Raw genomic sequence first — 16,283 nt, forward strand, 5'->3', positions numbered from 1 at the left:
GTCAAGTAAAAATTAGCAGGATGTTTGAAATAAAATTCAAATCATTAATGATAAATCCATGCATGAATAACATGTATTGTTCTGGTCACTAAGTCTCAAGTAAAGTATATTGTAATTGGAGACAGTCAAAAGGCGATTAAAATTAAGACGAAAACTGTGGAGGTGGTTTGGGGGAAAAGAACTATTAATATGGAAAGCAGAATCAAAAAGAATTAGAACTTTCAGTATAATAATGAGGACATGATTGAAGTCTAATAAAATTCTGAAAGATATTAAAATAACTTCAAGTCTGAAGAATATTAAGTGCAGGACAAATAAGACTCACTTCACACAGTCACTGGATAGAGACTATTCATTTATCATAAAACCTAATGAAGACAAATCTAGACATAACAGCATATCCTTTTATACACAGAAGGGAACTGGGTAGACTAGATGACTTGTTTAAAGCCCTTATGATTCAAATTCTATCATTCTAGGAATTATAAACATTGGATGTTAAGCTTACGAGCCAAACTGTATGTAATACTGGCTAACAATAGTTTTATTTTATTCAAGTTTGTTCCCAAATTCAAAGGACAAAAAGGCTTGGTTGCTTAAAGAACAGTAAGAAGCCAAGTTAGGGAAATCAAGCCTATTAAATAGTTGACACCCTAACTACTATGTAATCTAAAACAAATGAATCAAAATAATTAAACATCATAGCCAAGCTAACCAGTGGGAAGCAGGGAGAGTGAAGTAGGATTGCCAAGGAAAACTTTTTTCTGGTTGGAATTAAAACACCAAAGAGAATCACATTAGAGCTATTACTTGCTTTTACCATCACTATCCAATTCCACACTATTTGTACAACTCCTAGCATACACAGTAAAGAAATACTAATTATGAAGGGAAAAGAATTTAGAAAAAAAGTAAAAAAAACAAGTGGTTTTTAGTTACTGATGATTCTTATGATTCTTTAGTATTAAAGAACCAGAATTTATGTGATGTTAGTAATGATACATAACCTAGGAATAAAGACACAAAGACTCCAATGCTCATAAAATCTAATTGGAGGTACAGAATCCTTGTCTCACCTGTTTCTCAGTTTCTGACTAATATTTGTCCAGATTTAGCCTCCCATTTCCCACATGGTCCTAAACCATGATCACACGGTCTCTGCATCTAGTAACCTGAGACTAAGATATAAAAAGTAAAATCACGCAGTTCTCAAACTTCTGATTATTATGCATTTCTTAACCCTTCAGGGCTCATAGAGATTTCTAAAATATTCTAGTACAAAGTTCTGCAAATCTTGTCATTTACTCATGTGGTATCTTTTTATATATTTCAAGAAGCACAATTTGATATTTATGAGGAGACAACATAAAAAACATTTGGATGAGTGTATAGTTATGGCTCCCAATTCAAAGAAATGAAAAAGTATGTAAGTTAGGTCAACAGAACACTAAAGAGGTGAATGTGCCCACTTTAAACACAAGAGCATTTTCTCAAGAAATTAAGATAAAGAAATGACAATTCCTCAAATCTAAAAATGGAGATTTAAAAAGCTGTTATTTCAACTAGGTTGAAGAATAACACAAGTGTAATGGTTGGTTTTAATGCTTATTGCTCAATTTCTTACATCCTACTATAATGCAGTTATAAAACAGATATGGTGGATTTCCAATAAAACTAAGAATAGCCCAGGGAACTTCCTACTAAGTCAAGTTCATTTTCCACTGAAGCCAAGACATATCCATTTTACTGACTTTTACTCTTACCTTCCTTCATCTCTTCAGAGGTATAAGCCCCTTGGACAGTGCTCTCTCTTAGCCAAATAGGTCTCTCCTTGGCAGATTTCCCCTCCAGCGAGGCTCGGTGAAGATCTTCTTGGTCATCCATGTTAATGACAACATTCTGAGTGTATAAGTCCTCATAAGAGGGGCCCTTGGTGGCCCATGCTTCCCGATGGTGCCCACCTGCCAGGCCAGCAGCTCCAGCAGTAGTTGCTGCACGGTCCTTGCTATATAAAAAGATCAGAGGAGGAAGGAAGAAGAAAACTTAAAGTTCCAGTGCCAGAAAAGAAGCAGTTACTGATATATTACACATAAATGCTATCTAGCAATCATGCACATATGCTTTAATAATTCTGAGAATCTGTTCTTACTCAAGGTGGAAGTTACATGGGTTTGAAGAAAACATTATTTTTTGGTCATACCCACTGCATGTGTACCTTCCTAGGCCAGGGATCAAACCCAAGCTACAGAAGAAACTGGAGCCACTAAAGTGGCGATGCTGGATCCTTAACTGGCTGCACCACAAGGGAACCCTGAACCCATCATATTTATACTTAAATCACTCAAACACTGAATCCTCTGGTCTATATAAATGACTGAAATTGTATAGATTAAGACATTTTTAATAAATCTACTTAGAGAGAGGGAAAAATGATAGAGTGACAAAATCCGCTTAAAGACACCCATCTGAGGAGTTCCCGTCATGGCTCAGTGGTTAACAAATCCAACTAGGAACCATAAGGTTGCAGGTTTGATCCCTGGCCTTGCTCAGTGGGTTAAGGGTCCAGCGTTGCCATGAGCTGTGGTGTAGTTCACAGACGAGGCTCACATCCCGCTGGCTCTGGCGTAAGCTGAAGGCTGCAGCTCCGATTAGACCCCTAGCCTGGGAACCTCCATATGCCACAGGTGCAGCTCTAGTGCAGCTCTAGAAAAGACCAAAAAAAAAAAAAAAAAAAAAAAAAAAAAAAAACATTCGTCTGATAAAAAAATCTCTCCCAGTAATCTTCCAAAAAAACCCACAAAATACATGTTTTTATATATATATATGGGGTTTTTTTTGGGTTTTTTTGTTTTTTGGTTTTTTTTGGTCTTTTCTAGGGCTGCACCTGCAGCATATGGAGGTTCCCAGGCTAGGGGTGGAATCGGAGCTGTAGCCGCTGGCATATGCCAGAGCCACGGCAATACGAGATCCAAGCTGCGTCTGTGACCTACACCACAGTTCACGGCAACGCTGGGTCCTTAACCCACTGAGCAAGGCCAGGGATCGAACTCACAACCTCATCGGTCCTAGTCGGATTCGTTAACCACTGAGCCACAACACGAACTCCCATGTGCAATTTTAAAAAGCATCCTCTCAGCTCAACCCAGAAGAATTTAAAGTAGTTCTGTGGGCTTTTCTCTTTCTTCTGTGTTCTGAGAAGCTAGAAAAGGGTAATATAAAGCCAAACTTCAATTCTGAATTAATGTTCTGCTACTTACCAAATAAGGCAAATCTTTATGCACAGATTAGCCTCTTTTCTATCAAGTTTTATCTTGTCATCTCTTCACCTACTATCCTGACCCTCCATATCCAGCTCCAAGCATTATTTCTACCCCACAGTAACTATGATCTGTCTATTTTGTTTTGTTTTTTACCTCTACTACCCATAATCTTAGTCTGTTCCAGGCCAGAAAATTTTTACCTTTCTCTAGTCACTTAATGTTCCCTCAACTCTACGAGTTAAAGTCATCAATCTTTCTGCTGCTCCCTGTTTTATCTGCTTGTCTCGCTCTTAATCTGCTCTACATTCTTTTGAATATACCTGATTTTCTGTGTGTCTGAGCTCACATCTCATCTTTCTCTGTGTGCTTTTTGCATCAAATTCTATGCATGATTTTCCCTGTTTAGACAGCTGTGTTTTATTCCATCAACTATCTCCATGTTTCAGGAACTGCCGGTTCATTTAGTGTCAGCTCTGTACCTTTCTTCAAATCTTTTGCTGCATTCCTTTCCATGTCTATTGACTGATTCTCTTGGCCCCGTATTTCTCCTTTACTTCTTTTTCATGGATCCTAGACTCTCTCCCATGTAGTACCCTATCCCATTTTCAGCCTAAACAATACTTCTTCATTTGTCTTTAAATTCTATACCACTTCTCATTCTCTCAGAAGCCATTCACTATTTTTCCTTCTCTTTGGTTCTACTTCATTTCTGCTTACTCCATTGTTCTTCATTTCTTCTTTGGCCCAGTTCTATCTACCTGGGTTTTCTGTCTCATGTCTAGTTGAGATTTCTCTGATATATACATATCACTCCATGTATCTGATGGGCTCACTACATCTTTCCCTGAGAAAACTATTTCTGATCATTCTCTGGAGGTCATCTTGGGTTTATCCCATCCCTCTTGTTCTGCCTCTGGATATTTACAGGCCCACTGCCACTTTTCCTATCCAAAAAATGTATCCAGTTGTCCAGACCATGCTGATCTGCTCATTTAATCTGTGCCTCCCAACTATCGCCTATAGCTGTACCCAGGGCTGCTTTGTCAATCATTCTTTCCTATAGCCTCTTTATCAGTTAATTACTCACCCACTTTGAATCTAAGCCTAAGAAGTATCTCTCTGTACCCAATCTATCTATTTGTCTTGCTGTATTTTAAAGTCTTATACAACAGTTAAAAACTGGTTTCTCTCTCTGTTTTATTCCTTTCTGCGTTCATCTAATGTTATTTTTTGCATTACTTACCATGTTTGTCTCAATTTAATCCATACCTGTCCCTAGTCATTCTTTTTCTATCTTCCATGTTGTCTTCTGAAAGACTGTGTTGCTGCCTTCACTATAATACGACTCTGCTTACTCTGGTGTAAGGTGTCTTTTTGAATTCTGGGCTCCCTCCAGCACTCGGTTTTCTCTTCTCTCTTGTCCTGATTTGTGTCCTCATGTTTCTGTGCTCACTCTATATTCTGAATTTCTTCTCTCACCCAGTTTTCTCCTTGACTCCTTTTAATTTTTCCTCTATTTTCAACCAATGTCCTTATCTTGTTGTGCTAAGCCTGTCCTATATGCCTTCCTGCCCCCACATTTATCTCCCTGAGCTAGCCAGATGATTTTTATGTCTCTCTCCACCCACTCAATGTTTCTTTAGCTCTGACCTGGCCAACTACATCCTGTCCTTATCTGTCTCTCCATTATCCAGAATCTTAAATGATTCACTCACTCTTTCTGAAGCTATTGTTTCTGTATCATCTTGAACACATAGTTTTCATCTATGCTATATCTTTAGCATTAGCTCTGAAGACTATCTTCTGAAGGTTAGCAAGTGTTCAATACTTTGAGTAAAGAAAAAGAACAGAGAAAAAGAATAGGATAATTCAAATAAATGTAAGCACACGACTGCTTTTTAAGTCTTGTTTTCACTACTCCATTATAGAAACTCAAAATTGGTTTTATTCCAGTATGAGGCAGGAAATATTTGACCACAAGCAAAACATATTTTTTAATTTGGAAGAGGTTTTTTAAAGATATTTTTAACTATGGAGAGTTGACTACATAGATTTTATTTCTACCTTCACCACAGATACAGTCAAACCATTGCAAATGTAACACTAAAGAAAATTTAGATGAGTGACACCAGAGTTCACTCTTTCTGAATATTTAAATTTCTTCTGTGGAGAGAATGTACACATTTTAAAGATGACAAAATTGACAATTTAATTTTCAATCTTTACATTATTTAAGAAATCTTAGAATTTTTAAAAGATATAATTCTTATTCAGAGGTGAGGGAGGAATATTATTTCAAAACTAAAATTTAAAGATCTTTAAGGTGCGTAATAAATAAGAGATGATGGGATAAGGGGAGGTTACTGGCAAGGAATTCCATTTAATAAAGATAAGAAGACTTTAAATACCCAATGGGTTGACTTGCTAAAATGCTGGAACTGTCCATCAGCTCTTGGGTTAAATCTACTGACAGTTCTACAGAGGCAGCCTCCTGTTCCTGTTCTAGGGATAAGCTAGCACTGAATTGGTTACAGATTAGTAATCAAACAATCATGGCACTTATTAAAAAAAAATCAATGAATTGCTATTGGCTATGAGTTCCCATACCATTACTACTCTATGACGTTTCTTTTTCTTGTACTGGGGGAAGATGGCTATTACAGAAATGTTGTTCTCTGAAACGGAGCCTATAGTACAGAAAGGCTAAATTAATACCACTTCCAGGGTGTTATCTCAAAGCAATGGAACTTGTCAAATGCTTAATGAGGTCATATCAGTCAGCTGACACCTTCTAACCTAGCTCTAGTGGTCTTTCTCCTGACCATGTAGAGCTTCTGTACTTTGTTCAAGCTGGAAGCTCCAGGTATACCATTCTATCTTTCTTGCCTGCCTCCATTCCCCCCTTTTGTCTTAGTGACCATGCTGTTAAGTAGCCTCTTTCTTGATTAGTTTATTTCCTATATTTCTTTATTCCTTGAGTCACCATCATTCTTAACAAGAAGCAGATGACTTGATATAGTGAGCTGCTGTTGAGCCTCTGGCATTGCTCAGACTTATCTCCAGCACGGAGTGAGGGATACTTAAGTAAAGATCCTGGAATGTAAAGTGCACTGTAGTAGGTACAGAACAACAGAGGTGGTATGCCAGTGATGGTGGTGAATGCATGCTATTGTAGAGGGCAAGGATCTTAATAAACAAGAGGATAACTATAGTTATAAGGAGGAAACACAAGTATAATTCATAAATAGTATTATACTGTATAGAAAGCAGTCAGAAAAAATGTCGAAAACACACTTCGATATAAAATAACTCATGAGTTTAGAAATATATATATTTGCATAAAATCAATTCCCTCACAGAAATTTCTATGTTAGAGTTACAGCATTACTTAAATGGAAAGAAAAATATATAAAAAATAAATCCTTGATAAGAGACCAATGATCAATAAGAAAACTTTAAAATATAAATTCTGGATAAGAGACCAATGACTAACAGGAAAAAAATTAAGATAACTTTAAAAATTTATGGCTATCTGTAATGTGGATGATATTAATTGCCTATCAATTATGGCTCCTCTCCTTTGCTTATTGTTCCAAAGGACTCTGGGACCTTCCTCAGTCCTAGGAAGTAAACCTTAACTAGTCTCAGCATCAATCATGTGATCTTATTTCCTTTGTGAGATGCTGGTTTAGAAATAAGCATATACAGCAATTCTGGTCAGAGAGACATTGGGGGATACAGTAGGATGAAGACGGCCCTCTGAGAAAGCTTTCTTTCATCTGAAAATAGGACACAAGGAAGGGATGGTTCCATTTTCTGCACTTGAACATCTTAATCTACATGTGGTATCTAGAAAGACAGGGCTGTATTAGGCTTGCTCCACGCCTGGTCCCAAGAGGACAACCAGTAGACTAATAAGTTCAGCAGAGTAAACATGGAACAAATCTAAATAGATCCCTGAGGATATAACTGAGCTGTGAAATTCTGAATTATGCTACCTCAGGACTTCTGGTCATGCTAGATTTTTCTTACTGTTCAAGCTCCTTTAATTAGTTTTCACAGATAAAGGCATCCTAAATGACACAGATACTAGAAAAAATTTTTCACAATAACCTGCCTAGGTATAAAACTTTCTGTAAAACTAGAATGTTTTTAACCACCAAAAAGAAACTCATTGTGCTCAGAACTACCCAGAACTGGTATTTCTGCAACATCAGTGCTAGAGGGCACAAAACACTAAGAGCGCTCCCCAAATCTATACCGTTACAACTAGACTACTGGGTTCTATGGAAGGAAGCAGATGGTAAACGCTAAGCACTCAGATTGACACCAGGAAGAAAGAAAAAGGGTAAAATAGGAGAGTACTCTGTGACCTCAATTCTCATTTATGCTTTTTAAAGAAGAATATAAAACACTTTTACGGCTTGGCAAAACTAAGGCTGCCTGTGCAATTCAAACATCAGTGTATGTTGATAAAAAAGTACCACAGTAAGAAGCACTAACCCATAGGTAATACTTAGTATACTTCACTTGCAAGAAAGTTGCACTGAAACCTAAGACGGCAAGAAACATGTGGTTAATATCCTTTAAAAACAAACAAGAAAAGCGAATGCTGTGTATTCCTTAAAGAACTTCAGGCTTTGGAATTCATGAGGAAAATTCAGATATCCTCAAGAAGCACAACCAATTTAGGACTAGCTAACAATTGGCTGAGTTGCAACAGGCCAAGCAGATTGAGTACTTAAAGTCAAACCTGACTATTTAAAGATTTGTGCCTAAGGCCCACACTGTTGTGCACTCAATACAAACTTCATCACAGGCACAAGTTAGTAAGACTAGTGTGACAGCACTTAGAATCCATGTAACGTTACATTTTTAGTCTCCTGATAAATTGCTTACCCAACCCAGCTCTCCAAAGTACAAGCAGTTAAAGCAAGGGCAAGCTGAAAAGTGTTCTTGATAAAAGCACAGGGCCTACACTCACCTCTGTTTTAAGGCTGGTATTTCTGTGGGTTCTGGTTCAAGTATTTCATAGGCCAAGTTCACATCCTCTGTCTCCCGAAGCAAAGCATAAATGGGCTCAATTTGTTCATTAAACCTTGCCAAAAGTGTGCGTGCATCTTTTTTGGGCATTGCTGATTCATCTTCTTCTACCTCTGTATGGCAAAAAGTACAGCGGAAAGTTCCTATAAAGAAAACAAAAGTCTCAGGCCAGGGAAGAGAAATTCTCAAGACTAGGCTTTGGCAAACCATTTTTATCTGTTTTTATCCACTCCTTCTCTAACATTTTATGATTAAAACTTTCAAGACTATGGAAAAGATGGAAGAATTTTACCATGAACATCCTTGTGCCCACTGAGGTTCTACAACTACTATTTTCCTATGTTTGATTTATCATATATCTATCCATCTATCATTTTTTGAAACATTTCAAAGTAATTTCGACCCTAACAGCAGCACAGCAGATTTTGATCACATTTGTAACATATTTATACTATTTTAACTAAAAACCAGATTTTTTTTTTTTTTTTTTTTTTTTTTTTACAGCTTACCACTGAAACCTGTATACTTTCCCAACAGTTTTCCCTTTGCACATTACACATTTGAGTCTACATTATGGGGAAAGCCAAATAAATACCTAAAACCAAAAGTCTCTGATCGTCCTATACATTGTCACAAAGCTATTCCTTCAAATTTATTAACTGTATCTAAACAAATTCAACCAATCCATTTCCAAAATGAAAGTGTAAGAAGACTTTATTGTTCTTACTTCTATATCCTTCACATTCAACTTGTAATTAAACTGTGGAAACTCCTTAGAAACATCTGAGATTTTTCACTTCTACGATTATTTTACTAATCTGGGCCCCTGTTACTTAGCCTGGAATTTAGCTTCCTAAATTGGTCATGGAACGTTTAGGCTATCTCTCTCCAGTTCCCAGTTTCCTATGCCACATGATTATCATCTCATTCCCCTGCTCTGAAGTCTATCTGAAAGTTTTAAAGTTCAAAGCATCAAATCTAAATTTCTCATGTTAATATTCAAGACCCTGTATAACTTGATCCAAAAATACCATAACCCAAACACAGTCCTTTGCTTGTCAAGTAAATTCAAACATTTAAGAGACAACATAATAGACATTAAAATGCATTTAATTTGTATAGTGCTTTGTTTCTAAAATACTTCCGTGTATACTTTTTGTCTTTATACCAAACCTGTTAAATGACGTCAGAACTGAAGATCTGAGTTTTGTGATTTGTCCAAAGACACAGAGCCAATAAGAGAAAAACAGTAACAGCAGCTATTATATACTGAGTGCTTACTAGTATCACAAGTATCATCAATCATCTGAGGATGGTATTATTATTGTTCACTTATATCTGTAAAAATACTGAGGTTCTAAAGAGTTAAGTAATTTGCTCAAGATAGTATCACTACTAGTTGGGAAGTGAGAGCAGGATTCAAACCCAATCTATTATGCTAAAACTCACACTCTTAATCATTATTTAACATTACTAGCCCCTCTTAGATCTCCAGTTTGGTTCTTACTCCCAGTGCCAGGGATATGCATTTTCCTTTCTAACTCAATTAATCCAAGGGATTAAAAGAGATCACACAAGTACTTAGTGTCTGGCACACAGTAAGTATGCAAACGTTTCGTTTTTAAAAGCCCAAATATATTATTGATACAAAACCCACCCTCAATCCCTCTTCTCCTAATAAGAAATACACAAACTAGACATCTTTGCTTCAATATTAACACTAGATTCTACTGATACATTCCAAACTGAGTACGTTTCTTTACTGTCTCTCACACATAAACAACCAATAAGATGTAAATTCTGTTTATATACCCTGTATAATCACTCTTAATTCATCTTCCTGCTATACATATGCTACCTCATCTTTTACATCTATTCCAAATAAGTAAGAAAGAAAGCAGTCTCTGATAGCTAGGAAGTGGCCCAGCACTCATACCTAGGCCATGATGCTTTTCTGTCAAACAGTCTTACAGATCACCAATATCAGATAAGGTCCTCTGAGACCATGATGGAATTGAAACAAAAGCAAGCCAGTATGAGTCTGTATGAACATGGACAAAAGTAAGGTCCCTATATAACCACACACACAAAAAAACATCCCAGCTAACAGGAGTGATTGCTGCTTCCTTACCAATTATAGTTTTAGCCTCGCCCTGGTCTTCTCACCATAGGATAAGATTTATTAAGACAGCCAATAATAGAATTATCCTCAGTTCTTGACAGTATTTAATCCACAGCAAAATTCCCACCAATTCCCTGAATCCTTCCCAAAATTACTTAACAAAAGTTGAAATTCTCTAAGTTTGCCCATCACATACTTGCTGACACACCCCATGGTTCCCTATGGTATGTGGCTTCCTTGCTGCACAAAGCATAAACACACCCAATTTTGTTTGCCATGGGCATGTACCTGATGGTGTTTAACTAATGGGCATTAACATACAGATCCTGGCTTAACTGAACAAGGATACTATTTACTAAAATAAAGAGGAAGAACAAGTTTTGTTTACTTTGTGGGAGAAAGATACAGAGTTGCTATAGATAGGTGAATCCATGTTGCTCAGTGGCCATCAAAATGTTGGAAGCCAATTTATTTCAACTGCTTAGAGCTCAAGAGTGGAATTTGAGATTAGAAATTTTGATGTGAGAATCAACAATGTATGATGGTAACTGAAAACATACACTAGATCAGAGTATCCAGGGATTAAGGAGAGTGAGAAGCACAGGCAGACAAGGTATAAACCCAAGGAAAGAAGAATCCTTGAGAGATACAGATGGTACAACCAGAAGGATAGGATGGTGTTTCAAGGAGGAAATGATATAGTGCTATTTTTCCAAGGTCAACAAGAATTGAAAACCAGGTTTTATATTTAGTAATAAAGGGTAATTAGAAATCTTGGCTAGAGAAGTTTTGGTTTGCATAGGCTCTTAGTTTGCTTAAGCTCTTAGTTTTCTCTTAACTATTCCAAGCTACCTCAATTTCTTCTCTTCATCAAAAATATAAAGACTATAACCCATGTGGGATTTAAAACATAAGTCATATACAGGCATACCTCAGAGAGATTGTGGCTCTGGTTCCAAATCACAATAAAGCAAGTAATGCAATAAAGTGAGTCACAAATTTTTTGGTTTCCTAGTGCATATAAAAGTTATGTTTACAATATACTGTAGTCTATTAAGTGTGCAATAGCATTAAATCTAGGAAAGCAATGTACATAACTCAATTGGAAAATGTTTTTTTTGCTTAAAAATGGTAACCATCATCTAAGCCTTCAGCAAACTGTAGTAGCATCAAAGATCACTGAACACAGATCACCAGAGCAAATACAAAGATAACAAAAAAGCTTGAAATATTTCGAGAATTATCAAAATATAAGACATAAAATGAGCAAATGCTAAATGGCTTCGACAGACTTGCTCAACGCAGAGTTGCCACAAACTTTGTTTAAAAAAAAAGAAAGCAAGCAATTATCTGTGAAATGCAATAAAGCAAAGCATGATAAAAGATGGTATCCCTGTAAAGTAAGGTCTAACACCTCTCAAATACCTGCTGAATTAAAAAACAGTGATGCAGGACTTACACTGACTATTCAAAGATGAGCACCTACAGAGACCGTCAAGGAGAACTAGAGAATACTGCAAAAGAAAAGCTACCGAGTTTAGTAGTTTTCAGGGTTTTTTTTTTTTTTTTGGTTTTTTTTTTTTTTTTTGGTGGCTGCACCTGCAGCATGAGCAAGACCCTGGGCTGGGGATCAAACCCTTGCCCCTGCAGTGATGATGCTGGACCTTTAACCTGCTGCACCACAAGAGAACTCCTCAAATTATTTTTAAAGGAAGAAATCCCACTCAAGTGAAAAAGTACCTAATACATAAAAGCAAGTGCTCTAAAGGAAAAAAAAAAAGCAAGTGCCCTGGTTGAAGCACAGAAAGATAGCTAAGCAAAGGGCAACACTATAATTCTCATTATATCTTCAAAGCATTACAAATTGGTCTCCTCAAAGTGTACCAGGCACACTTTGCTGTGGAGCCTTTGTAATCGCAGTTCCCTCTTCCTGGAATGCTCTTCCTCCAGAGTTAAACTGCTAATCTCATAACTTACTTTAAACCTTCATTCAAAAGCCACATCTGTGAGGGCTTCCAAGGCCAACATTACCTAAAATTTCAACACTGTTTTGTCCTCCCTTTCTTTTTCCTTCACATTTGTAACCATCCAACATACTATGTTTTATTATCTACCCAGTTTATTAGGTTATCACTGAAACTGTCATTGTATACCCAATTAAATGTCCTCCCAAGTACCCCATTTTTCTCTTGAAGACAACATGCACTGCAAACTTCAAAGTAAACAAATCAACACTTGTCAGTGTAGCTCACTCATATGAAAGAGCAATGCTTTTATTTTGGGCAAAGAGAGAAAGAGAGTACTAGTAACATCATTTCATAGAAGGATAATCTCAGAAGGACAGTCCTGGAACTTAAATAAATTTAGTTTCATTTAAAAAAAAATAGGGGGAAAAAAGAGAACATGGTAGAGTCATATGGAACCTGAATTCTAGCCTCACTAGGTACCTTTCCAGAGACCCAGGCTTAATACAGATTAAGAGTTAACCAGAGTTCCTTGTAGAGGGCCCATTTTGCAGTTCTGAAGAGTTGCTCTCCTATTACTGTCGAAAACCAGGAAGGGTCTGAAATTTTAACCCACAAGTAAGCTACCAAATCATGCACCACCATTTCATAGATGCTGAAGAAAGACACAAGACTCCTAGGTCAGAGAAAAGAACTTTATTAGTCATGGCAATAGCAGTAGCCAGTGTCAGGGTTTTGTGCCAGTTCCCTGAACCCCACAAAAATTGTTAGGCAACATCTGTACGTGGCGGGGGGGGGGGTTATGTTATAGGAAATAAACCCCGAGCTTGAGGAATTCTCATCTTTCACAATGGGCATAAACACACTTGTCCTTTGCTCTGGAGGGTAAAGACACTATCTTTACTATGCTGGACTCTAAGCAAACACGCTCCGGAGGGAGATACTTTTTTATTATACTAAACAGTAAGCAAATCTACCTTTTGCTCTGGAGAAAAAGAGTATCTTTATCTTTCAAAGCTGCTCACTACATAAACATTCTTGAAAAACACAGTCCAGAGAAAAGGTTCATTGTTTCTGCTTGCAGGACATACATAACATGTGAGAAACCCATGGAGAACTGTCTCTCAACAACAACCATGCCTGGCAAACATTGTAAGAGGAAAAGCTACCCTGACATCTCTGAGTCCTATGCTGATCACAAAAACATAAGCTGTAAACCAGAAGAAGCCTATCAAAAAGCCAGGTCTGAAGTCCAAGAAAAATAAGAAATTCTACATTTTATGTAAAAGGACTTAAGACTAGCTCAACATACCAGGTGTATTTTTATAAACTGCACTAAACATTATAAAAATACCAGTCAACTTTCCCAAAATCAGAAAGAGGGGAGGGACTCAGCACATAGTATGCACAAAGTACTGTTCTACTGAGAGGGCAGTAGTGCAACACATATAGACACAGAATCTGGCATCAAGAAGCTTAGAGTTCAGGAGTTCCCACTGTGGCTTAGTGGTAACGAACCCGACTACTATCCATGAAGATGAGGGCTGGATCCCTGGCCCTGCTCAGTGGGTTAAGGATCCGGTGTTGCCTCGAGCTGCGGTGTAGGTCGCAGATGCAGCTTGAATCTGGCATTGCTGTAGCTGTGACATAGGCTGACAGCTGCAGTTCTAATTCGACCCCTAGACTGGGAACTTTCATGTGTGGTACCTGTGGCCCTAAAAAAAATAAAAATAAAAGTAATTTTTTTTTTTTTTGGTCTTTTTTCCTTTTCTAGGGCCACTTCCTGTGGCATATGGAGGTTCCCAGGCTAGGGGTGGAATCGGAGCTGTAGCTGCCAGCTTACACCACAGCCACAGCAATGCCAGATCCAAGCTGCATCTGTGACCTACACCATAGTTCACACCAACACCGGATCCTTAACCCACTCAGCAAGGCCAGGGATCGGACCCGCAGCCTCATGGTTCCTAGTCAGATTGGTTAACCACTGTGCCCCTATGGGAACTCCGAAATGAAAGTAATTAAAAAAAAAAAAAAAAAAAAAAAAAGAAGCTTAGAGTTTAATAGAGATGAAAGGTATCTACAGATAAACATAATCTAGAATTAGTGCAAAAACAAAGCACGTAAGTGTTCTGGAGTTCAAAGAAGAAATATGACTTCTAGTTGAGGGCACTAGGGAAGGTTTATTGAGAAAGCTGTGCCTTTTGAGGTATAATTTAGAAGAAAAGCAGTTGTTAAAGAGACCAAGAAATGGGAGAAGAGAACAGGACATTCTAGATCATCTTAAGAGAAGTAGGTGGCTGAAAATAATGGTAAACTGCAATCTCAAGCTAATAGGAATTTAATTATCAAAAAGAATAGTAAAAAACAGAATTAACAGGAAAACCAGGGTGCCCATAAGTTGAATGTCGAGCTTCATTTTGGCTTTATTCTTCAGTAACAGAAAAGTGATTGAAGGATTTGGGGCAAAAACATAAGGTCATCAAAACTGATTTTTATAAACACTGATCTACCTTTGTGGCTTGAGATGATCTTCCAATAAGCCAGTTCTTAAGTGAGTGAGTGTAGAAAAATCACTGCCCCAAAGATGCTGATTCAACAAGTCTGCAGTGGGGGCCAGGAATGTAAATTTTCCAAGTTCCATGGATTCTATGCATATCCCTGGTAGAGAGCTGCTGTTAAGTAATCAAAATGATAAATACCTCAACTTTTCTTAAAACTGTACCACTCTGTACTAAGTAGTGTGCACAGAATATATCACTCAACAAGAGAAGAAACTGGAATCAAAACTCAAAGCTCTTTACCATCTTCCCCTTGCCATACATAAGACCAAGAAGCCACAAAATGGAGACCACACCAGCTAGATAAAAGAATGTGGCAGTAGAGAGAAAATGAAGGTTACAAAGATTCTCCAGCCAAAGCCTGGCAAATGATGAGATAAGGAGAAAAAGAATTCAGTGATAACATATATGTTTGATCATATATACACATAAACCACACACATACACACACAAAACTAAGAAAGCTACTTTACAAATATTGCCATGTGTTCAACATAGCAAAATCTGTATAATAATATTACTCAAATCTAACATATGAGGGAATAAGACTCAGAGAAGTTAAGTTTCCCAAGTCACAGCTTAAAAACAAAATCACTAAGTCTGGATTCAAATACAAAGCTTTCTGGAGTTCCCGTCGTGGCGCAGTGGTTAACGAATCCGACTAGGAAACATGAGGTTGCGGGTTCGGTCCCTGGCCTTGCTCAGTGGGTTAACGATCCAGATCCGGCATTGCCGTGAGCTGTGGTGTAGGTTGCAGACGCGGCTCGGATCCCGCGTTGCTGTGGCTCTGGCGTAGGCCAGCAGCTACAGCTCTGATTCGACCCCTAGCCTGGGAATCTCCATATGCCGTGGGAGCGGCCCAAAGAAATAGCAAAAAAAAAAAAAAAAAAAAAAAAAGACAAAAAAACAAATACAAAGCTTTCTGACTCAAAAAACTAAATTCACTGAACCATCCTGAATTACACATCCCTTTCCCAACCTCTTTTCATCCCCACAGCTACAATTTAGCAAACTTTCCCCATGTATATACATAGGCTCTAATTTTTAAAAATATGGAACAGGAGAGAGGATCTGTAACAAAAAAATTTATTTAACAATCATTAAATGTGTATCACATACCTGGCATTTACTCAGCTGCATCTTAATGTATCAAGTTCGTAAAAAGGATCAAAATATATCCATATGAAGATAACAGAAGAAAAATCTTTTTAAAATAGATATTCAAAACTATATTTTAGGGTTGTCTATTCACTAGTATGTGAATGTTCCAATTCTATGACATTATCACTCCAAAATGAGAAAAGATATGGAGACTTACTTCTTGGGACGAGAGGGA

At 37.4% G+C, this 16,283-nt stretch overlaps 1 protein-coding gene across 3 annotated transcripts in view; it reads right to left on the bottom strand.

Annotated features, from left to right (window-relative positions):
* Positions 1-16,283, bottom strand: part of GTF2E1 (general transcription factor IIE subunit 1) — a 38,593-nt gene that overhangs the window by 4,526 nt on the left and 17,784 nt on the right. For 2 of the 3 annotated variants that reach the window (XM_021070303.2, XM_021070304.2), the window contains exons 3-4: positions 8,245-8,446; positions 1,764-2,005 (exon numbers count right to left, since the gene is read on the bottom strand). In XM_021070303.2, coding sequence (XP_020925962.1) covers positions 1,764-2,005; positions 8,245-8,446 — 444 coding nt within the window. Of the gene's footprint in view, positions 1-182; positions 2,006-8,244; positions 8,447-16,283 lie in introns of all 3 variants that reach the window. The other variant, XR_014824710.1, reaches the window with a different exon arrangement.

The sequence above is a fragment of the Sus scrofa genome, chromosome 13, assembly GCF_054392235.1.
Source record: "Sus scrofa isolate SSC_HxYL_T2T_F1_AM1 chromosome 13, Sscrofa_HxYL_maternal_Yorkshire_Landrace_v2.0, whole genome shotgun sequence".
Lineage (NCBI taxonomy): Eukaryota > Metazoa > Chordata > Mammalia > Artiodactyla > Suidae > Sus > Sus scrofa.